We start from the raw sequence: 23,782 nt of genomic DNA on the forward strand, positions 1-23,782 counted from the left end.
CCCGGAAAATGAAATAATCACGCTGACGTGGGGATTTGCGGGGGAAACTCGTAGAGGATTTTGTCGATTTTCCGATTTTCTGTTAATGATTAAAATTGTTTAAAATTTATCTTCTCATTTTTTGATTCGTTTTTATAACGCAGACAGTGTGCGTAAGCAGTTAAGAAATATTAAAATTAATTTTAAATGTGTGGAAATGTATTTGTTAATCAGAATCGCAGAATTTCTTTCAGAGCGTCGCAGAAAATTCGGATTTAAATTGTATTATTTTCTTCGATGATATGTGAACGAATAATCTGCGTTTTATTGTCTTGATTTTTATCAGATTTATGTGAAGGAATATTAGCCTGATGTGTAAATTAATTGGACACGTTTTCCATTGCCTACTAATGTTTTCAACATTTCTGTTGATTTTTTATAATTTTTTTAGAGTGGATTAATTTAATGGGAATTTTAAGGATTTTTTCGAAAGAATATTAAACGGTTTTACGGGGATTTTTTTAGTTTTGCAGATTTTCCATGGCCTGCTAATGTTTTGCAGCGTTTGGATTATTTTTTTACGAGTGTTTCGAAAGAATAATTCAGTGGAAATGTTTTCTGAAAAGCCTTGAATAATAATTTTTAATTTTTTGCGGACGAATATTGAGCAGTGCAACGGGGTGTTTTTTTTCGTTGGAGTATTGCATAAAAATTTAAAATGGTCATTATTTTTCTCAAAAGAGTAAGTGTTGGCTGACAATTTAAGAAGAATCATCCTAAGAATATATAGTAATTAAATGTGGATTTGTTTCGAAAGAACATTGGCTAATACTCTGTTGGGATTTTTTTCCCGGAAGAAAATTGCAATAATAATTTAATGGGCAATTAAACCAGGTACGCAATGGAAGTAGGTGAATATCAAGCGATAATACGTTTCAGACGTTAATTAAGCGTAATCAGGCTTGAAATATCGTTGGCTGACCGCAGGGTGGATGCGCGGTGCGGGTGAATGGGATAATTGGGTTAATTGGGTATCGGGTAGTGTGCAGATAGCTCCTGGAGGGAAGAAATGCTCATCGTGGACCCCATCCGGCCGTTGGCGCTCCTCTGTCTCCTCCTCGTCAGCGGCCTGGACGCCGCCCGCGGCGGGCAAGGCGCCCAGGGCGACGGCAGCGTGGAGGACGAGATGCGACGGTTTATTCGCCAGGCGGTCACCCCCACCACCCGCAAGACCGTCCTGCGGCAGGCGCCGCCGCCTACCGACCCGCCGCGGCTGGCTAATGAAAAAGGTACGGGGAAATTCTTTACTAGAATTTTACTGGAATTTTTACCTTTTTTTTGTATTGCTCCCCTTTTTGTTTCTATTTCTTATTTTTTTCCCGAATTTTTTTCAGTTTAATTTTTGAGGGTTGCAGTTCTTGGTTATGAGAGTGCTTACGATTTTTTTATTGATTAAAACTCTGATTGTAAATATTTTTTTTTACTTTTGTTTATTGGAATTTTGAAGTCTCAGTTCTGCTGAAATTTTAAATGATAAAAATTTTATTATGAATATCTTATATTATCAGTAGCGGTGATTGATAACAGTTCTAATATTATTTTTTGAATAGGAAATTTGTTTATTATTTTATCGAAGAAAATTCTAATTAGGAAATATTCTGCGATTATTTCTGGCGTATGGGATTTTTTGAAATTATTAAAATGTCGATCAGGAATTTATTCGTTCTCTTTAACCAGATTTTCGTCTGTTTTATTTTTTGAATCGGAGTTTAACCATTATTTTATCGAAGAAAATTGTAATTCGACGATTTTTTATAGCGTAATTAAAATTGTATGCATGCGGTTGGTTTGTGTATTAAAATTTCAATCAGGAATTAATTCTTTATTTTATTCTTATTTTCCGCCAATTTCACCGGGATAATTTTTATATCACGGTGATGATTTACAAGCGCCGGATAAAATTGCGGTATAAATTTGTTATTCCATCCACCATCGATTATTTATTTAAAAACAAATGACCGCCGGTGGTGGTGAGAGCGCGCGAGAGGTGTCAACACCGTATAAAAACTAGGCTTTTATTACGCTTTTTATGCATACAACCGGTGTGAGTATCCCCCGCTAGCGCCGGGAATTCCTTGTCGGGAATCTAATCCGATCAGCGTCATTTGCCTATTTATCAGGCCGCGGCGTAATCAATAATACTGAAACTACAGTCTGTGTGTCTCGCTTCCCCATATCCGCCCCGGCGCCAGGAAGCGCGCGGCTGGATTAATTGCATTTTATGAGGAGGAAAATATCCATCCCCGTGTTGTTCCGTGCGTTGGCTGACCGGCCGCGTCGAGAGCGGTAATCAACGCGGAATTCCTGCATGATAGGCATCGCGAGGTGATGCGCGACCGGTAAACACGACCGGGCACGTGCTGATAGTGATAGAGGGGAGGTTATGTAACGGGGGGTGCTTGTTGTCGGCCTGGCGTGAAAGTGCACGCCGTGGTGCATAATGACCTGGTGAAATATTGGTGAGATGGAGGGATTCCGTCGCGCTCGGATTGGCGTTTGACAGTCAGGGAAATTGCCCGTGAATTATTTTTAATAAGGTTTTTCTGGCTAATTTCTGATTTGTACTAGGGAAATATTGGAAAAATAATCAGGAAAAATTCGGAAGAAATAGAGAATAGCAAGCGGGTAAATTATGTCTTCATTAAGGGCTCTCTCATTAGTTTTCTTAAGTTTATTGGGGAAAAATTAGAAAAATAATGCGGAAAAAAATTGGAAGAAATAGAGAACAGCAGGCTGATGGAATTATTTTCCCGGAAAACAATATTTTTTCCTATTAAGTTTTATTTGAGAAAGTAACGAGGAAAGAATTATTTAGAAGGTACACAGAAAACCTCGAAAATAAATAAAACAATAAAGTAAGAAAAAAACATAAAATTGAGAAAAAATTATTAGGAAATGATCTGAAAATAGAGAATTGATTAAATAGAGAAAGCATGAATTTATTATTTAGAAAAACGGAAATACATGTAATTGCAAGGAAAGAATTATCCGGAAAATACAGAATAAAGACTGGTGGATAAAATTAAGTAATAAAACAGTAAAATCAGAAAAATCCATAAAGTTGTTAAAAATAAAAAAACTGCGCAATTAAATAAATAGGGAAAGCGTGAATTTATTATTACGAAAAACGGGAAAAATAGCGAGGAAAGATTATTCGGAAAATACAGAATAAAAACCCGAAGATAAATAAAACAGTGAGAAAATCAGAAAAAACGGATAAAATTGTTAAAAAATAATAGGAAAAAAATTGGATTACATAAACTGCTGGTTTGCAGTGTGCGGCAGCATCGACATCAACACGGAGGTGGACACCCTCGTGACGCTGCTCTCCCGCTGCACCGTCCTCGAAGGCTACCTGTCCATCGGTCCCCTTCGACGACGCCAGCACCTCCTGGGAGAACGTCAGCTTCCCCCTGCTCCGCGAGGTCACCGACTACGTCCTCCTGTACCGCGTCACCGGGGTCAAATCCCTCCAGGCCTTATTCCCGAATCTCGCCGTCATTCGCGGCCGCAGCATGGCGCGCGACTACAGTCTGGTGCTGTTCGAGAACATGGATCTGGAGAATGTGGGGCTGGTGGCGCTGGTCAGTATCCAGCGGGGCGGCGCTGGTCAGTATCCAGCGGGGCGGGGTGTTCATCTGGCGGAACGGGCAGCTGTGCCACGTGCACACGGTGGACTGGTACAAGGTGGTGTATAAGGATTTCTACGGGAAGATCTCCATCCGGGAGAATCGCGAGGCGGGACTGTGCGGGAACGTGTGTCCGGGGAATTGCGAGCGGTTCTATGATTCCGCCGGGGGGATACAAAGACCCATGTGCTGGACGGCCGGGGTGTGTCAGCAAGGTAGGGGAGCGACTTCCGGTCGCAGTGATTTATTTTTTTTTAATTATTGTGATTTTTAGGAAATTTATTTTGATGATTTATTGGCGAATTTTATAATAATACTTCGTTTTAAGAAAATTATACAATAATACTTCGTTTTAAGAAAATTATTCAATAATACTTCATTTTAAAATAATAATAATTTTAAATAAATAACAATAATAGTTATTGTGATTTATCGAAAATATATTGTGATTTTTAGAAAATTTATTTTGCTAATTTATTGGCGAATTTTCCAGTTAACTTTATTTTGAAAAATAATACAACAGTACTTCATTTAAAAGAATATAATAATAATTTTAAATAATTGCAATTATAAGTCATTTTTTTTAAAACAAATAGAGCCGCATAACCGGAAGTGAGAAGCGCATCTGTGCGCCTCGCTTCCAGGATGCACTATTTTTTCAAATATTCCATAGAAAGAACTCGATAATAAATTTGTAAAATAAATTGTCTTTTTTTGTTAAAATGAAGAATCATTGTAATTTTGTAGGAAATTTATTTTGCTAGTTTATTGGGGAGTTTTCTTTCTGGAATGATTGAAAAAATAATGCATCATACAAGCGATGCGCATAGATGCGCTTTTTCACTTCCGGTTACGCGGCGCTACTTTAGGTGTTTTTTTCTCGCTACCATCGCGCAACATGTGTTTGTTTTTACTTCTGGTCCCACGGATGCTGTTATTTAAAAATGATTGTTAAATCGTTTATTGTGATTGACATATTTTCGTAACAGAATTTGGTAATTACGAGAATTTTCACGGCCAGTTTTAATTGTCTTAAAATTAATTTTATTTTTTATATTTTTTTATTTATTGAGTATTTTTTAATCGATTTTTAAGCGTGGTTCCACATTTGTAATTCTTTGTAAGAATCGGCATTCGGCATGAATAATTCGGTAAATATTCTTGTAAGGCTGCGGCATCGATCGTGTTGCTCTGCCCGCTATTTTTCTCGACGGAAGCCTTGTAATTATTTTGGGCGGAAGAACAGCGAAGCCCCTGTTGAGTAATTAACACTGTATACGATTTCCTGTTCCGCAGCGCCGCCCACCTGCAGCGGCGAGGGGGCCGGGGTGGCCGGCTGCTGTCACCGCAACTGCCTGAGCGGCTGCTACGGGCCGTCGCGCAACGAATGCCTGGTGTGCCGCTCCGTCCACCATAACGGCGCCTGCATGGACGTCTGTCCCGAGTTCACCTACAAAGTACGTACAAAAAGCCATTATCTTGCCGCCATTTTTTCCTCATTTTTTGTGTGATTTTTTTAATTTTCCCCGAATTTTTTCACGTTTTTTTTGTTGGAAAATAAATTGATAAAATAAATGCTTAATAATAGTATTACCAAATAAATTCGCATGGTCTATTCCCTGTTTTTTCCCATCGCTTTTTATCATGGTTTTCTGATTTTTTCGATTTTTTTCATGATTTTTTCTTTGAAAAAATAAATCAGAATTAGTAATTAATATTAAGAATTAACCAGTAAATAAATTCGCATGGTCTCCGTTAGTTTTCCCCATTTTTTGCATGATTATTTCTTTGACACAATAAATTAAAATATGTAAATAATAATAAAAATTAACCAATCAGTAAATTCGTATGTTATGTCCGCTATTTTTTCCCATTTTTTGTATGAACTTTTCTTGGAAAAAATAAATTCAAATAAGCAGTAAATAATAATGATTAATTTATAAATATATAAATAAAATCGGGTGGTCTCTCCGCTATTTTTTTTTGCATTTTTTTGCCTGAGTTTTTTGTTGAAATAAATAAATTTCACGTGGTAGTTATCGGATCGGCGGTGTATTTCGGAGGAGCAGTGCCGAGCACACCGCGGCGGCACTTTCAAGCTGCACAGCGGATCGGCGACCGCCGTGGGTAAGCAGTGCGTCCCGTCCTGTCCCAACCGCTTCACCGATGATCCCACCGATAAGAACAAGTGCATCGGCTGCATTAAAGCCTGCCCCAAAGGTAAACAAAATCAACTGATTTTCCTACACTCATAATTTACGATTATTTTTGATTATTTTGTAAAATAAATATTTTCAGGAATATTTAAATTTTACTACGCTCATATTACGATTATTTTTGTTATTTAAGATAGATATTTTCAGGAATAATTATGTTAAAATATACGAAAAATTATGTTGAGGCTTTAACGTTAAACGATAGCTAGATAATATTTTGAACAAAATTTTAATATGTTTTCGGTAGTTTGCACGATGAATATCAGCATCGGGACGGCATCGGAAGCGGAGCAGCTATACAAGCAGCGCTGCACGGTGATCAACGGCAGTCTGGAGATCCAGATCGGCAAAGGCGGTAGGCTCGCGTGGCTCGCTTAATTTATTTTGTACAAATGGATTTGATTCGAATTTGTACTAAATAATTTGATTTCTCACTTTGTAAACCGTGTAATAATAAATTTGATTTTCTCTTTCATTTAATTAATTTTGTAATGACAAATTTGATTTTGGTCTTTTGTAATTTTTGTATGTAATGAGGAACTTAATTAAATTTTTTCGTTTATAAATTAAATTTAATCTGTAGTCTTTTTCTGTTTAATTTTGTAATATAAGATTTAGTTATTGAGCTGTTTAATTTTGTAAATAAGAAATTTAAATTCATTTTTATTCCGTTTAATTTGTATTAATAACTGTAGTTTTTTTCTGTTTACTTTTGTAATAAAGAATTTAATTTGATTGTTATTTCGTTTAATTTTGTGCTATTTACTGTAGTTTTTTCTGTTTAATTTGGTAATAAAGAATTTAGTTGTTGAGCTGTTTAATTTTGTTATAAGAAATATAATGTGATTTGTAATTCGATTGATTTTGTACTAATAACTATAGTTTTTTCCTGTTTAATTTTATAATAAAGAATTTATCTTTTAATCGCTTCCGTTTCATAATACTTCTGTTAATTTAGTGTTTCCTCTGTTTAATTTTGCAGAAATAAATTGAATTTTCACTCTGATTACTTCGCACACAAAAAATATATTTAATTGCATATTACATGTAATTGGCTTCGTTTGGTACAAAATTACAGACCAGATGGTGGCGGCGCTGGAGCAGGCGCTGGAGGATCTGGAGGAGGTGAAGGACTACATCCGCATCGCGCAGTCGCACGCCCTGGTCTCCCTGGGCTTCTTCAAGAGTCTGCGCGTCATCCGCGGCGAGCGCCTCTACCTCGGCAGTTATGTAAGTTCATTCTTTTACAACACGCTGTTGACATTCCGCAGACAATGCGCAATTTTGCCGTTACGTGCCGGGCCGGGAAATGCGTGACGGTATTGTCGCGGTTGCGTTGTTGAGTGTTTTGTTATTTCATCATCCACCGTTAACGTACGCCGGAATATTTATGCGATTTTGCCGGTTGATCATTTTTATGCCGTTGCATAATTTTATTACCGGCGTGGGAAGCAGTTAATGTCGTAATATTACAGTCGTTCAGGTTGTAAATTACACAACGAAAAAATATTCCCGAAATTGCTCGGTATGGTTGTTTAAATTAAATTATTAATAAATTTTCTCAAAATAAATGTTCCTTTTTATTGTTGAAACTAAAATGATACAAAAATTGTTAATAATTAAATTAAATTAAAGAGTTATTATTAAATTAAATTAAATTTTTTATTAAATTAAATAAAAGAATAAAAATAGTTGGAAAGAAAATGTCAAAGCAAATGCTTAGAGAATTGATTAGAATAAAAATGTTGCTTCATTTAAAATTGCAAGACTTGAATTTCAAGAATTCATTTCAAGGCTTGAAGCAAGAATTTCTTGAAATAAAAGTGGTTACTTGAATTAAAATGGGAAAAAAATTGCCTAAGAATTCATTAAAGATGGTTGCCTAAATTGAAATATTAAATAATTTAATAAAAAAATGATTGTGTTATTAAAATGGTTAAAAATTGCCTAAAATTTAATGGAATTGTTGTTTAGATCAAAATGTTAAAAAATCATTGCCTAAAATTTAATAAACATGGTTGCTAAATTAGCATGGTAAAAAATTGCTCAGTGTACAATTTTTGGGTTAAATTAAAATGATAAAAGAAATAACTCGAATAAAAACAGCTGATTAAATGAAATAGAAATGGCCAAAAAAATTGTACAATAAAAAAATTGCTCCATTTTGGCGGGAAAAACTGGGAGACAATTTCCGGGGATAGCGATAATTATAGCGAAATTGGGATTTATTTTTTTTAAATTTCTGGACATGCTATTGGTAGGCGCTGCAAGTGATGGACAACCAGAATCTGGAGAATCTCATCGAGTTCAAGGACCGCGCCCCGCTGGAGATCACGAACAAGGCGGCCAACATGTCCTTTCACTACAATCCGCGGTTGTGCCTGTATAAAATCGAGGATTTCCTCCTTCAAACCAAACACAGCAAATTCTATACCACCAAAGATATCAGTGAGACCTCCAACGGCGACCGCGTGGCCTGCAACATCACCAAACTCACCATCCTATCCATCAGTACGATCACATAAATATCTGGCAATTAATACAGCAATTTTACTATTTTTTTCTTATTTTTCTCTGTAATAATTTTTTTACCGGTTTTTTCTCCATTTAATGTCTTCGCAGTTCTGTTATTATTATATTTTATTGCAGATTATGTTTTCGTTTGTTGTGCTACATATTTCCGTTGGTTTTTTTATTTTTGTGAAATTAATTAATACCTATTTTCATTTTGACTTATTAACGTTGTTATTTATGTAATTTTTTTAATGTTTTTTCCTATGTAAGTTGTTATTTGTGTTACTATTTGTCATTATTCCGTTCTTCTTTTATTTTTTTCTGTTATTTAATTGTTCATTATAATTTTTATTATTTAGTTTCTTATTTATATCTTTTTTTATTTATATTTGATGTAATGGTACTTATAAAATTTTTTAGTTAATAGTTTTTTACTAATTTGTTGTGTTTAATTTGTATAATTTTTTATTTTTAATTTCCTTTCTTATTGATATTTATTTTCTGTTTTTTTTTGTAATGGTACTTATAAAAATTTTTTATATTTGATAGTTTTTTAATACTTTGCTGTATTTTAAATTGTTAGAATTTTTTATTTTTAATTTCCTATCTTATTGTTATTTATTTTCTGTTATTTGTTTGCAGTGTACCAGTGGAACAACGAAGTGGAGGTGACCTTTAGCACCTTCCGCGAGCTGGAAGCGGGCGCGGACGATTTCCGCGCGCTGCTGGGCTATATCCTGTATTATCGCGAGGCGCCGGGGAAGAACGTGAGCAAGTACGAAGGCCGCGACGCCTGCTCCTCCGACCTGTGGAAGCGCATCGACGTCGGCCCGCACGACCTCGGCGAGCTGACCAAGTCCGCCGGCATCGACGTCAAGAAGCTCAAACCCGGTCAGCACAATGATTTTCGGCTGTACTTCATTCGTAAAACATTCTTTGACTTTTTACTGAGTATTTTTAGAAGGAATTTGATACAGGTTAATGTTAATTTGCTGTTTATGTTCCGGATAAAATTTGCGCTTTATTTTCCAGCTGAGTGTACATAGAATATAGCGAAATAAATCGCTTGGCCATGTAATTCTTACTTTCTTCTCCTGTCAATCATTCGGATTAGTTTTTAATTCAGTATTTCAGCAAATGTTTTATTATCATATGCCTAAAAACAGGTAGTGCAGAATTCAGATTTATGTCACGATAGAATTTCCTGTACTACGACTATAGTTTAGTCTAACATTCGAAGAATTTCTTGTGAATTTCTTTAAGATTTTTAATTTTGTATTGAATATTTATTCTCCTTTTTTTCCAGGGCGAATTAGGGATTTTTTCCCCATGGAATTTTTTAAATAAATCGTTATCAAATGTTTTTTTTTCTTATGATCTAATTCCGAACGGAATTTTTAAAAAAAAATCGTAATTAAATAGATTTTTTTTGTGCAGCGCGGCAGTATGCGGTGTACGTGACGACGTTTACGATCAGTACGGAGCGGAAGGGCGGCCAGACGGACATCATGTACTTCACCACCCGGCCCAAGCAGCCCAGCAAGCCCCTGGAGGTCCGCACGGAGTCCGTCGGCCCGCACGACATCAAAGTCTACTGGAAGCCGCCCAAGGAGCCCAACGGCCCGGTGACGTACTACCGCGTGCGCTGGTACAAGGCGCGCGCCCCCGCCGACCGCCTCACCGAGCGCAACTACTGCAAACAACGTAAGAAGTGACTTTAGCAGAAATAGTTTTGCAGCAAATATTTTATATACTTAAGTATATATGAAGCAAATAATTCTTTCTTTATATTATTTTGCTACAAATGCTTTAGTACAGTATTACTGTTCATGGTCAGTTGGATTTAGTATTAAGAAGTACTATTACAATATTTTTCATGGTTTATTTTCTGGAAACATTTTGGGCACAGATTTTCCTGGAATTTGTTTTTTTGGAAAATTTGTAAATTTGTAAATATTTCGTACAGTATTTCTCTTGAATTCAGTTTTTTTTTAAAAATCCGCTATAAATATTTTAGGGCATTTCAGAAATTTTCTCATTATTTATTTTGCTAGAAATATTTTGGTATCAGGTTTCGTGGTCAGTTCTGCAGTAATACCGTCACTAATGGGTATATGTTCTACACTGGTACGAGTATATTTTTAACAAATATTTCGTGAACGCTACTGATATTTTGGATTTTTGTACAATTTATTTTCCTGGAGATTTTTATTGGGATTTTTTCCGTCTAATAGGATTAATTTTCAAGGAATATTTCCATAACATTTTCCCAACATTCCGGGTATATTTTCACAGCGATCCAGCGTCCACGCAACTACTTCGAAGAACTGACCACCACCACCACCCCCCGGCCCGACCTGTGCCCCTGCAACGCCACCCTGGGGGGTCCCGGCGGCCCGGGCGCCGTCCAACGCCTCCCCGACGAGGAGATGATGAAGGACACCATCGACATGGAGAACTTCATCCTGGACAACGTCTTCTACAAGGGCGACTTCGGGGGGCGAGCGCGCCGCGACACCGCCGCCGCGGGGCGCTCGCGGTGGGCGCGGCAGGTCACCGGCAGTGTCCTGCCGACCACCGGCGCCCCGCGGAACACCACCGCCCCCGCGGACGGGAATGGGACGCTGCTGGTGACGATTCCGCCGGGGCTGACGATGCCGCCGGTGACCCTCCGCACCACCACGCCCAATCCCAAGCTGGAGGCCCGGGAGACGCAGGTGCGTGATGCGCGCGAGTGGCGCATCCGCGGGCTGCACCATTTCACCGATTATGTCATTTCGGTAAGGCGGTTCTGGCATTGTGAAGGAGTTTATGCAATTTGTGTATTTATTTTTCGTGAATTATTGTTTTCCTGTGATTTGTTGCTTATTGAATTTTTTCTGCTTTCGTTAGATCGTCATTTTGCACTCATACATTATGGTTTAATTTGCCTACTAGGAATTTTCTTAATAATGTTACGCAGAATTTGTTAACAAGTAATAGTAGTAATTGTATAATTATTTATTAATTTATTTAATAGTAATTTATAATTATGCAGAATTTGCAGTATAATTGATTTTCCTGTTTAATTAACAGTTAATTATCGGTTATGGTGTTTCGATAGTATTTAGTTCACCATTTTAATTCCAGTTGCAATTTAGCGGTATAATTTAATGAAGCGTTTGATTGGGAGTCAGAAAGCTGATTGTTTATCGTTTTACAGTTGCTTGATTGTTGCAGCTTGATTAAGCTGCTTTTTTTTTGCTATTTGATTTACAGTTGACTATTGTAGGTGTTTGCGTGTCATGAGCCGTCGTCGGAGCCGTCGGACCAGAACAACAGCTACATGTACCCGCTCTGCTCGGATGAGGCCTTCGCCAATCCCAGCCAAACCCTCGCCAAACGTGAGAATACACACCAAAACATATATTTTTGTACTCAGAATTTTTTCTTGAATTTAAAAAAAAAACATTTTCATTATTTCATAATACACATACAGTTTATAATAAATATTTATTTTTCAATAATATACATTCAATTATATCCGTAGTAAATATTATTAAAATAATATATAAATTTATATTAAATATTTTATTACATTTATACTGCATAATGTATTTTATTTTTTGTATGCTGCATAATATTTGTTTTGCTGGTGAATTTGTTTTGGTGAATTTGTATATTTATATGATATAATTATTTATATTATATAAATAATTAATAATAATATAATATTATTGTAGTGTATGCCATAGCAACACTCATGATGTTGTCCTCTGTAATATTAATTGCTCAGTTGAATAGCGCGCTGAAAGTCTAAATTAATAAATCGTATTAGCGTACGCGACAATTATTTAATAATTTTTATTATTTATATTATATATTATTATTTATTTGGTATATTTATATTATATTATAGTTTATATTATTATTTATTTCTATTATTTTATTTATATTATATTTTTTGTATAATATCTTTTTTTCTGCGGAATAATGTGGCTGATATGTGGCGTTGGCCTTGTGAACAGGCGGCGCGGACGACATTCCCTCGGCGAGTGTGCGCGTGTCGCTGAACGAGGTGAACAGCAGCAGCGCCGGCGCCGGCGGCAATCCCGACGAGGTGGCCGTCGCGCGCAACGTGCACGTGTACTGGAAGGATCCCCACCAGCCCAACGGCGTCATCGTCACCGTCGAGATCGAGTACCATCTCGTCGACAAAGAGGTACCTCACCGACAACATTACTCGTCTTAGGCATTCCTTCATTCATTTTATTCACCCGAAAATTCACCGATTTTTCCTGATTTTAATACATTTAATGATTTCCGTTTGTTTTTAGCTTTTTTTTTTAGTTCACCCATTTTTAATTATTATGTATCTGATATTATTTTGATAATACTGGATTTGTGTAATTAATACTTACAGTTTAAATAAAAAATACTGATAATTCTTGAAATTTTGAAAGTAGTTTAAATTTAAAAAAAAAACAACCTATAATAGTTGGATGGTTAACTGGTTAACGAATGCTTGTGATTTTTGGCCCATGCGTATATTTGTACGGTATCGAGTGTGTCGTAGTGCAGTGGTGCAAATGATTGGAACTCTCACAGTTAACTAGTTTGCTGCTACGTAATGCCAGTTCATTGTAGCCGAAATTTATTTTTTTTCATTTAATGTACGAAGGTGCAAAATCGTTTGATTCCAGCCAACCTGGTTCAGATTCATTGTAGCCGAAATTTATCTTTTTTCATTTAATGTACGAAGGTGCAAAATCGTTTGATTCCAGCCAACCTGGTTCAGATTCATTGTAGCCGAAATTTATCTTTTTCATTTAATGTACGAAGGTGCAAAATCGTTTGATTCCAGCCAACCTGGTTCAGATTCATTGTAGCCGAAATTTATCTTTTTTCATTTAATGTACGAAGGTGCAAAATCGTTTGATTCCAGCCAACCTGGTTCAGATTCATTGTAGCCGAAATTTATCTTTTTTTCATTTAATGTACGAAGGTGCAAAATCGTTTGATTCCAGCCAACCTGGTTCAGATTCATTGTAGCCGAAATTTATCTTTTTCATTTAATGTACGAAGGTGCAAAATCGTTTGATTCCAGCCAACCTGGTTCAGATTCATTGTAGCCGAAATTTATTTTTTTCATTTAATGTACGAAGGTGCAAAATCGTTTGATTCCAGCCAACCTGGTTCAGATTCATTGTAGCCGAAATTTATCTTTTTCATTTAATGTACGAAGGTGCAAAATCGTTTGATTCCAGCCAACCTGGTTCAGATTCATTGTAGCCGAAATTTATCTTTTTTCATTTAATGTACGAAGGTGCAAAATCGTTTGATTCCAGCCAACCTGGTTCAGATTCATTGTAGCCGAAATTTATCTTTTTTCATTTAATGTACGAAGGTGCAAAATCGTTTGATTCCAGCCAACCTGGTTCAGATTCATTGTAGCCGAAATTTATCTTTTTTCATTTAATGTACGAAGGTGCAAAATCGTTTGATTCCAGCCAACCTGGTTCAGATTCATTGTAGCCGAAATTTATCTTTTTTCATTTAATGTACGAAGGTGCAAAATCGTTTGATTCCAGCCAACCTGGTTCAGATTCATTGTAGCCGAAATTTATCTTTTTTCATTTAATGTACGAAGGTGCAAAATCGTTTGATTCCAGCCAACCTGGTTCAGATTCATTGTAGCCGAAATTTATCTTTTTTCATTTAATGTACGAAGGTGCAAAATCGTTTGATTCCAGCCAACCTGGTTCAGATTCATTGTAGCCGAAATTTATCTTTTTCATTTAATGTACGAAGGTGCAAAATCGTTTGATTCCAGCCAACCTGGTTCAGATTCATTGTAGCCGAAATTTATCTTTTTTCATTTAATGTACGAAGGTGCAAAATCGTTTGATTCCAGCCAACCTGGTTCAGATTCATTGTAGCCGAAATTTATTTTTTTTCATTTAATGTACGAAGGTGCAAAATCGTTTGATTCCAGCCAACCTGGTTCAGATTCATTGTAGCCGAAATTTATTGTTTTTTCATTTAATGTACGAAGGTGCAAAATCGTTTGATTCCAGCCAACCTGGTTCAGATTTATTGCATAATTTATTTGAATTTATTTGTTACTTGCCGACATAGCGGCGTTGGTATTATTAGATTATTCTTATGGTTTATTTTGATAGAAACATTTTTTAATCACAGTTTTTCACAAATCAGGGCTATGATTAATAGTAATATAAATGACTACAAATACAAATTAAGAAAAATAGGAACTTTCCATTGAACTCATTAATGGCGTGTTATTAATATTACTACTCTTATTTTGTATTTAATGGAGTATTTTCATTTCGAGTCGTTATTAATAGAAAATCTATTTAAATAAGTGAGCTTCCAAGAGAATAATTCAGGAAATAACTTACAAACATTCGATGGAGATTCTGATGGGAAAAGAAATTAATGACGAATTGTTGTTGTTTTTTTTTCGGTGCAGAATAAATCGAAGATGGAGTGTATTCCGCGCACGCAGCGCACGGCCAGCCACGCCATCCTGGATTTCAGTCACGCGGCGGCGGGGAATTATTCCTTCCGACTGCGCGCCTCCTCCTTCGCCAGCAACGGCTCGTGGACCGAGGCGCGCTTCGTGGAGCTGGCGGCGCTGCCCAGCACGGCGGCCGGCGTCAGCATGCCCACACTCATCGGCATCGTCGTCGGCGTCATCCTCGCCGTCGTCCTCATCGCCGTCGGCGTCTTCTACGTCTGCCGCAAACGGTACCATCAACATACCGCTTGGCGGCAATATTTTCTGGGAGTTTAGTGGGTTTTTTTGTGGAAAATATTGTACCTTGTTTTTTAGGAATATTGCAGTGAAATTTTTCTTGATTTATTTTTTGAAATTGCTTCGCGGGACATTTTTCATCAGCTGTTTTTGATAATATTTCCAGTGTTTTTTTTTTCCCCTGAAAGTTTTGAGTACAGCATGAATTTTTCAGTATTTCACTGTTGTAAAAGATTTGGACATTTGATTTGTACTTGTTTGGATTTTTAAATTTGTTTCATCATGATGATTTTCTGTATTGATTTTTTATAAATATTTCAAACGACATTTTGCTCTGAAAATTTTAGTTTTAAGAAATTTTTACCGTGACAGTATTCTGCAGTTTCGAACAGACGTTTTGAGAAATGTTTGAAAACAGCAGTTTTGAGAAATTTTTACCGTGACAATTTTCTGATTAAAATTTTGTGGAAACTTATTTTTCGAGATTTGTCGTGCATAAATCTATCAAATAAGATTCTTTGACGGTTTATTTTTAGAAATAATTGACTAACACTTTTTCTTGTAATGTGTTAAAGAAATATTGGACCAAAATTGTTTCCTGCTTTATTTTGTAGAACGATTCACATTTCAGATTTTATTTTGTACTTTCTCTTCTGTCTTTAATTTTTTTTCGAGATCCTAAAATGGTGTCGGCAATGATTTATTTTGTCGAAATATTCCCGTAGGATTTTTCTTGATTTTTCCTCTGTTGCTTGTGCAGACTGCAGAAGGCGCTGCCCAGTCCGAACGTGGTGTCCATCAATCCGGATTATTACGCGTATAAGCCGGACGAGTGGGAGGTGCCCCGGGAGAACATCGAACGCGGCCGGAAGATCGGCTCGGGCACCTTCGGCGACGTGTACGAGGGCATCGCCAAGAACATCATCGCCGGCGTCGAGCGCCTCCTCGTCGCCATCAAGGTACCGCCGCAGATTGCTTTCGTAATAAATTAAAACCAATATAAAATAACTACTTTCAGTAATTATTTTTATGATTAATTTTATTGCTGATAAATAGTATTAATCAAGTATTATTAACAATTACTGGTAAATGGTAATAATAATGTATGAAACTAAATTATATTAATAAATTTTATTTTAACAATTATTGTTGGTAATAATTTATGAAATTAAATTATAATAATAAATTATTATGAACAATTATTGTGTTAATAATAATTTATTTTTACTATTGATCAGCCTGTTAGTTATGATTGATAGAAGTATTGTTAGTTATGATTATTAACAATTGATAATTATTAAACTAATCTGTTGGCCTGCGTAAATTCTGTTGGTTGTGCTACAGGAAGTGGATGAGGCCAAATCGCCGTCGGAGCGCAATTTCTTCCTACAGGAGGCTTCCATTATGAAGTCAGTCAATTACGCAGATTTATTTCGCAATTATTTGGCTGATGTTTATGTGAAATACGAATAGCAGTAAATTATTTGCTAAATAAATTAATAAAAACTAAATTCAGTTATTAACTAGGTGGTTTTCACGGTGAATTTGCTCGAAATAAATTCGTTTATGATTTTTCGCATTTAACTCGATGACAATAAATGATGAAAAAATTATTACGGTTTTACTATTTTCTTTCTTTGATAAATTGGGAATTGTTTTAATTCAAAACGGAAGAATTTCTTTTCCTTATCCAGACATGTTAAGAAATTAAAAGAAATTAAATTTAAACAAATCAGGTTTGAGAAATAGTTTAATTCTTTAAATTGAATGGGAAAACGTTAATGCTGCTGTTGAACCGTTTTCGTAGTGTCGTGGCTTGAAAGTTTTTTCAAGATGGCCCACCGTGCACGTAATAATTGCTGCTGGTAATTGCCATAACTTTTTCCTAATAAAATTCTCTAATTATTTTTCATGTGCATGTGTAGAAATTTCCGGTGTCTTTAAAAAATTTAAATTTATGTAGGTTGAAAATTTTTTATACTAAATAAAGAAATTAAACTTACCTGTAGCATTTAGTTGGAAAAATATAAAGCTTTCACTGGCGGTTGCCGTAGTGCAGTGGCGGGAGTGCATTGGCTCTTTTGGCAGAAACGGTTGTAACAATTGAATAAAAATGCCGGGAACTGGATAATTTTAAAAAAAAAATGCGGAAGTAATTTTTTTGTGAAGGTATAGGAATTTCCCGTGTTATTTGAAAATTAAAAAAAGTTCCAAGAAATTTTGTAAAAGTTTTAAAAATTTTTTTACAATAACAACATAAAATTAAAAGTTGAACAACAGCCTTTAAGTAATTGGAAAAATGTGATGCTGTCCGTAACGGTTGCCGTAGTGCAGTGGCTCGAAGCCTCGTCATTTGCAGAGAAGAGCGGCCGTAACAATTGCATGAAAAATACCGGAAACTGTCAGTAATATCCCCAAAAAATTCCGGAATCAATTTTTGCGGTAATCTGTAGGAATTTCCGGTGTCATCACGTGGTGAAGCTGCTGGGCATCGTATCCGAAGGGCAGCCGGTGTGGGTGATCATGGAGTACATGGCCAGCTCCGATCTGAAGACCTGGCTGCGCAATCAGCGCCCGGAGGACGACAAACCCGACCGCCGGCCGCCGGCGGTCAGCCGCATGCTGCAGATGGCCGGCGAGATCTGCGACGGGATGGCCTACATCCACAGCCGCAAATTCGTCCACCGCGATCTGGCCGCCCGCAACTGCATGGTCGCCGACGATCTCACCGTGAAGATCGGCGATTTCGGGATGACGCGCGACGTCTACGAGACGGACTATTACCGCAAGGGCGGCAAAGGTGAGTGTGCGGTTTATCTGGTTGATTTTTCTTGCATTTATTTCTGCAATCTACAGATTTTGCGAAATGTTTTGCATTTATTGCCGAGTTCTGTTAATTTGTTGCCGCAATTATTTTAAATTTTTTGTATTTATTTCCGCACTCTACAGGTTAAATTGTTTGCATTTATTGCCGCATTTATTTATTTGCATTTATTTATTTCCGCAACTGTATTTATTTTGGCAATTATTTCCGCAGTGTATAGATTTTTTGTATTTATTTTTAGTATTCATTTCCGCGGGTTGTATATACATTTTTGGCGTTTAGTTTTTGTTTCTGTTTCTGCAGTTTACAGAACTTTACGAAATTTTAATTTTATGATTTCCGAAAATTAGGTAGTTTTCGAATTTCAGGGAAGCGCCGGAGATTTTGTGTAAATTCCCGGATTAATTGGCGTCAGTTTGAGTTCCGAAATTTGCAGATGTTTCGTAAAATTATGTCAGTATTCCCGAAAATTTGCAGATTTTAAAACGTTTGCGTTTTTTGAAAGTTATGCTGTTCCCGCAATTTACAGCATTCATAAAAAATACATGTAGAAAACATTGAAATGAAAAAAGATATTAAAACAGAGGTGAAGAGAAAATTATTTTTAATTTGAATTGCGCTTTTCGCTGAATTTTGGTCAACGTTAATACGTTAGACATCTTTAGTTTCTATACGTCGTCTCGTTTCCTGGTGGTAAGCCAGTACACTACGAAACCCAATAACAGACCGATCGCGTGGTCTTGAGAAAATTAAGACGTTTAATCATGAATAAATGAAAATACGAAAATTAAAATTAATTCGGTTTAAGCTGAGAAAATTAAAGAAGCTGTGCTGGGTGACAGGGTTGCTGCCGGTGCGAAATAATTATTGTTATAAAAATAAAGAATTTTTTAGATTAGAGAAAACTAGTAATTATATTAGCAATGAATAAATGAATAAATTAATTGGATAAAGTAGTATAATTACGAGAAAAAAATTCTTCTGGATATATAGGTTAAATGTGGCCCGTAAATGAGAAATTGTGCTGGTTGCACACAGTTGTTCCCGGCGCGGTGGAAATAAAACGCAGAATAAAATACAGAATTAAAATTACAGACAAATTCAAAACGGAAATATTTTATGGAAAAATTACATGAAAAATTACATATCAGGTTAAATCAGTCAAAGTAATTTATAGGAGTTAAATTTCGTTATATGATTAAATTAACTTATTGCCGGTGCGGTGGAAAGAAAATGCAGAGTAAAATACAGAATTAAAATTATAGGGTAAATTCAAAAAATAAAAGTTGAAAAGATAAGAAAATTTTAAAATACGCCATGAAAAAATATATATCCAAGTGAATTGAATCAGTTAAAAAATAAATAATTGAATTGCATAGGATTATTGCCGGTGCGGTGGATGGCGCCGGAGTCGCTGAAGGACGGCCTGTTCACCAGCGAGTCGGACGTGTGGTCGTTCGGCGTGGTGTTGTGGGAGATTGTGACGCTGGCGGCGCAGCCGTACCAGGGATTATCCAACGAGCAGGTGCTGCACTTCGTCCTGGAGGGCCGCCTTATGCCGCGTCCCGAGAACTGCCCCGACCACATCTACGACATTATGACGCGCTGCTGGTCCTTCCAGGTCCACAACCGCCCCACCTTCCTACAGGTCAGTCACAGGATAAAATTAGACAAATAAGTAAAAAAATAAATAGAAAAAAGATTTCGAAAATAAATTAAAACTCCGATATAAAAAATTAACGAAAGGGTGTACAAATCTGATGAAAATCAGGTTAATTTATTGGAGGAAAATTGTGCCAGCTTGGTAGGGAAAATTCTGTACACTTGTGTACAATTTTAGAATATAAACAAAAATAAACAAAAATCAGGATGTAAAGAAAATACTTGTCAAACATAGAATCAAAAAAGAGAAAATAAACGATATTCGGTATATGAAATTACGGTTGCTTTCAGCTGAAAAATGGGGAATACTTGCATAGAGTTAGTATAGAGAAATCCATCAGAAAATCAAATAAAATCTATTTAAAAAAATTGCAGATCATCGAGGGCTTGTTAAAGTTGGCCGTGGTAAATTGTAGAATGCCAACGATAATTAATAAAAAATAATTACGGCAACTTTGAGCTAAAATTATTACAAAAATTGTAAAAAAATGGGGATTATTTTGCAGGGAATTTATTAAGAAAATCCCTTAAAAAATCATAATAAAGTTTGTAAAAAAATTGCAGATCATCGAGGGCTTGTTGGAGCTGGACGCCCTGAGCGCCGGCTTCAAGCAGGTCTCCTACTTTAGCACGGTGGACGTCAACGACGTCACCCCGCCCACCGACGCCGCCGCCGCCCTGGGCGGGACGGCGCTGGCCGGGCACGAGCTGCGTGACCTCGGCGCGCGCGTCATCAGTCTGCTGCGCGACCCCGAGGCCCTGCAGTCCCTCGACGACGCCGAGGCCGACGCGGACGCGGAACCGGCGGAGACGGCCTCCCTCTTGGAGGCCCCGCCCCCGGCGGCCAACCTGGAGCCGGTGGTCATCGTCCACGAGAACGGGACCGGCGAGAAGAATTCCCCACCGCTGAAAGACGGACCCGGGCATTTTCCGCGGCTGAACAACGGCGGCGATAAGATCACGGCCAACGGACTGATCACGCTGTACTGATGCAGAAAATGTAGGGGGCGTGGTACCAAAGAGGGGCGGGGTTAGGTGGGTGGAATGGTTTTTGTAATTTTTATTGCTTGTGTTGCGTTATTATTTTTTTTGCGGCCGGGGGTGGTTTTTTTCTCTCTCGTTTTTCTCTGTATCTTCTCACGCAGAGTATTTGTATTTCTTTGCTGGTCTACATCCGGGGGAATTTGCGCTGGTTTTTAATTCCGATTAAATGATGTATCGGGGCGGTTGTTGTGTTTGTATCCGATAATTACTGATTAAAATGAAGAAATTAAATTTATAAAGTAATCGATTAATTATGCGATAATATATGGATAAATACATCGACAACAAACTGCCTGATAAAAATAAATCCATACTAAATAATAAATTCAACACAATAAAACTAACAGGTATACCATTTGTAATTATATTGACAATAAGTTCATATTATTATTAATAAACAGGCACTACTAATAAATCGATGAATACGATTATACGAGTAAATCGACAATAACCTGCTTAATCAAAATAAATTCAAAAATAATAAAACAACTAGGCGGAAAATTTATAAATACTAGTACATTAAGCAATAAATCGATATGAATAAATGGACACGAGCAATAAATCGATGAATAAATCGACAATAAACTGCTTAACAGAAATAAATTCCGTAAGAAATAATAAATTCACAGACAATAATAAACCGTATAGGTTGGAAACTTGGAATTACTGTAAGTAATATTTCGCATGTCAAACCTGCTTCAAATTGCGCAGCAGCAAGAAAAAAACAAAATTACTGTACCCGGTGTCACATTCACGAATACACACCGATTATTCACAACTTGAGTTATTATTATTGTGCCGATCTGTGTAAGTCCTGCTCGATGCACACACCATGTGCATGGAACCATTGTCGATTGTCGTAGTGCAGTGGCAACTGGCAACAGCTGCGGCGATAAAAGTTATACCGGGTGGCAGAACAAAATGTCGGTTTACCGTTTTGGTTTCTTTCTCGCGGTCCGGTTGCCGCACCGTTAACTATGTAGGCTCGTTGGAATGCGAATTTTGTTAACTCCCACAATCAACCAAAGATTTTGGAAAAAATTCAGCTGCGCTCGTTTGTTTGCAACATCATGTGAACAGTTTTCGTGTCCCAGGTTTCAAAACATATTATCTCGTGGCATTTTTTTCCCTTATGGCGATCTGCATTCTTAAACTCAGAATTTTTTTGGGCCTAACACCACATTCACCACGTTAGAGCGTCGACAGTGGGGTTTATTGTTCAGTTTTTTTGCTTGGCACAGAAGCGTACTCGATTGGACGGTAATTTCGATTGGACGATAATTTTTTCGCTGAGTCATGGATAGTTTGTTACGCGTTTCCTCGTTACCCGATGCGTATCGGTTACCCAAATGCAGTTGACCTCTACCACTGTATGCCACTGTAGGAGCAGGCTTGTTCTGTACGCGCAGACCATCACTTTTGCCCACGTGCCGCAAGTTTTTGCGTTTTGCATATCGGGACCTGAGCCGCGGACCTCTCGCTTCGCAAACCACTGTACCACCACTGAAAAGCACTAAGCCCTTACAATTACTGGGTGGCTGAACAAAATGCCGGTCTGACGTACCATGGTGCGCTGGATGCGGGATCCCACCAGTGCCTGTGCTTTGTGCGAAAGAGCAATGTTTTTTGACATAGCAGTTTGAAGTCAAACCAAGATTATCTTGAGAATCAACGGTTTTATGAACTATTTTGAAAAATTGGGTAGATTTCGAGAATGTCCTGGAAAGCGGAAATTTGAAATTACCCACTCCGTGAAATTAAAAACTGCTGCTTTTCAGCTAAGCAGAATTATTTATCTCCAGTTAGGGTTAAAAGAAGAGATATTCCTCTACACAAAACAGTTGACATATTCGTTGGATGTACTTTTGGTCCCAGCATACAAATATTTTGATGAACTGTGCAGGAGAGTTAGTTTTGGATAATGGTTGCGCGCGCGCAATCGAAGCGCAACGGTTACAGTACACGGACAGGTAAGCTGAAATCCCATCCAGAATGCTGGTTTACCCTCTCCCGAATTTCTGAATATTACATTAAATTTTGTTTAATTAACGGTAATTTATTGCTGCCATTTCCAAAATAAATTTGGATTATAGTTATTTAACATTTGAATTATTACAGAGGTACATAGCATATCTGTAGTTAGTCATTCTTTGTTAAGAAAGTTATTCTTGACAAGAGGGAGAATACTGTCACGTCTTGACCTGCACCGGTGTTTAATCAAATGACAACATCGGCTCCATTGGATGTCATTCACATTGAACATCCGTGTGAATGACATCCAATGGAGCCCAATGACGCTTCCGGTAAGAGACGATGGACTGGGACTACGGACCATAAAATCGCTTGTTTTCCCTGCCTTTTCGGCATCGGCGCATTCAGTGGTAACCTTGGTTTCGGAAATCTACCAGCCTGCGACGGTAGCGCTTCTGGATCCTGTTGTACGACAGCGGAAGGAATGGACAGATTGTGAACCTCCTCCTCAATACAGCAGGAACTTTCAGTATGCATGGGACCGGCCGGCAATAGACGTTGTTGTATCTGCATTGAAAGCAGGAGCCACGGGTGAAACGGAAAAAGCAGTGCTGCTCGCTGCATTACACCGCGACTCGGGCGCATAGGTGAACGCTCTCGCAGCACCGAACCTGCACACATTTCTGCGGGACGAGGAGATCAGAATTGGCGTGGTGCTTCGTTTCGGACTCCCTGTGATAGAGGAACACCCATGCGTGAACTGCGGAACCATTGTGGAATCTAATGGCCATCACGGGTTGTCATGTTCAAGCAGTAAGGGGAGATGGTCGCGGCACGTTGAACTAAACAACGAAGTCAAACGCGGGCTTGAGATTGCCGGATCTCCCGGTCAGTCTGTACAAGCTTGTCCGGCAATTTCTGTCGTAAAGGTACAGCTAGCGCGAAATTTGCGCTTAAAATGATGGCCACGTCACTACGCTTATCGGATTGCCTAAATGCGCTCCGCAGATAGATTGTCCATTACTACACCGACAATTTTCTAACCACCTTCAGCCAGGCAGTCACTGTTATTCTCAATAAATTATCTGGCGTGCACCAAGCTACCAGCCAGCCAGATGCATGTTACGTA

General features: G+C 37.6%; 2 protein-coding genes across 2 annotated transcripts; both read left to right on the top strand.

Moving 5' to 3' along the window:
• The first annotated feature begins 1,048 nt into the window (after nt 1–1,048).
• Nucleotides 1,049–3,737, top strand: LOC129600991 (insulin-like receptor). Its single transcript, XM_055499682.1, is given in 3 exon segments — nt 1,049–1,268; nt 3,315–3,403; nt 3,405–3,737. Coding segments are annotated over 3 exon segments (642 nt in total).
• Nucleotides 3,713–20,097, top strand: LOC129600977 (insulin-like peptide receptor). The gene is made up of 17 exons (XM_055499668.1): nt 3,713–3,883; nt 4,965–5,125; nt 5,705–5,888; nt 6,132–6,239; nt 6,963–7,114; nt 8,146–8,395; nt 9,041–9,289; nt 9,836–10,102; nt 10,694–11,178; nt 11,670–11,781; nt 12,406–12,599; nt 14,868–15,145; nt 15,913–16,111; nt 16,497–16,561; nt 17,606–17,952; nt 19,356–19,624; nt 20,014–20,097. The coding sequence occupies exons 1-17, from the start codon at nt 3,853–3,855 to the stop codon at nt 20,080–20,082; spliced, it is 3,420 nt and encodes a 1,139-aa protein (XP_055355643.1). The 5' UTR covers nt 3,713–3,852; the 3' UTR covers nt 20,083–20,097.
• The last annotated feature ends 3,685 nt before the right edge of the window (nt 20,098–23,782 follow it).

Source organism: Paramacrobiotus metropolitanus, unplaced genomic scaffold (assembly GCF_019649055.1).
Source record: "Paramacrobiotus metropolitanus isolate TYO unplaced genomic scaffold, Prichtersi_v1.0 Parri_scaffold0000207, whole genome shotgun sequence".
Lineage (NCBI taxonomy): Eukaryota > Metazoa > Tardigrada > Eutardigrada > Parachela > Macrobiotidae > Paramacrobiotus > Paramacrobiotus metropolitanus.

Excerpts from the sequence above, each read along its gene's own strand:
- LOC129600977 (XM_055499668.1), top strand. The coding sequence starts at position 3,853 with ATGTGCTGGACGGCCGGGGTGTGTCAGCAAG. Across the intron at positions 8,396-9,040 it reads ACTCACCATCCTATCCATCA|TGTACCAGTGGAACAACGAA; the intron begins GTACGATCACAT and ends ATTTGTTTGCAG. Across the intron at positions 11,782-12,405 it reads CAGCCAAACCCTCGCCAAAC|GCGGCGCGGACGACATTCCC; the intron begins GTGAGAATACAC and ends CCTTGTGAACAG.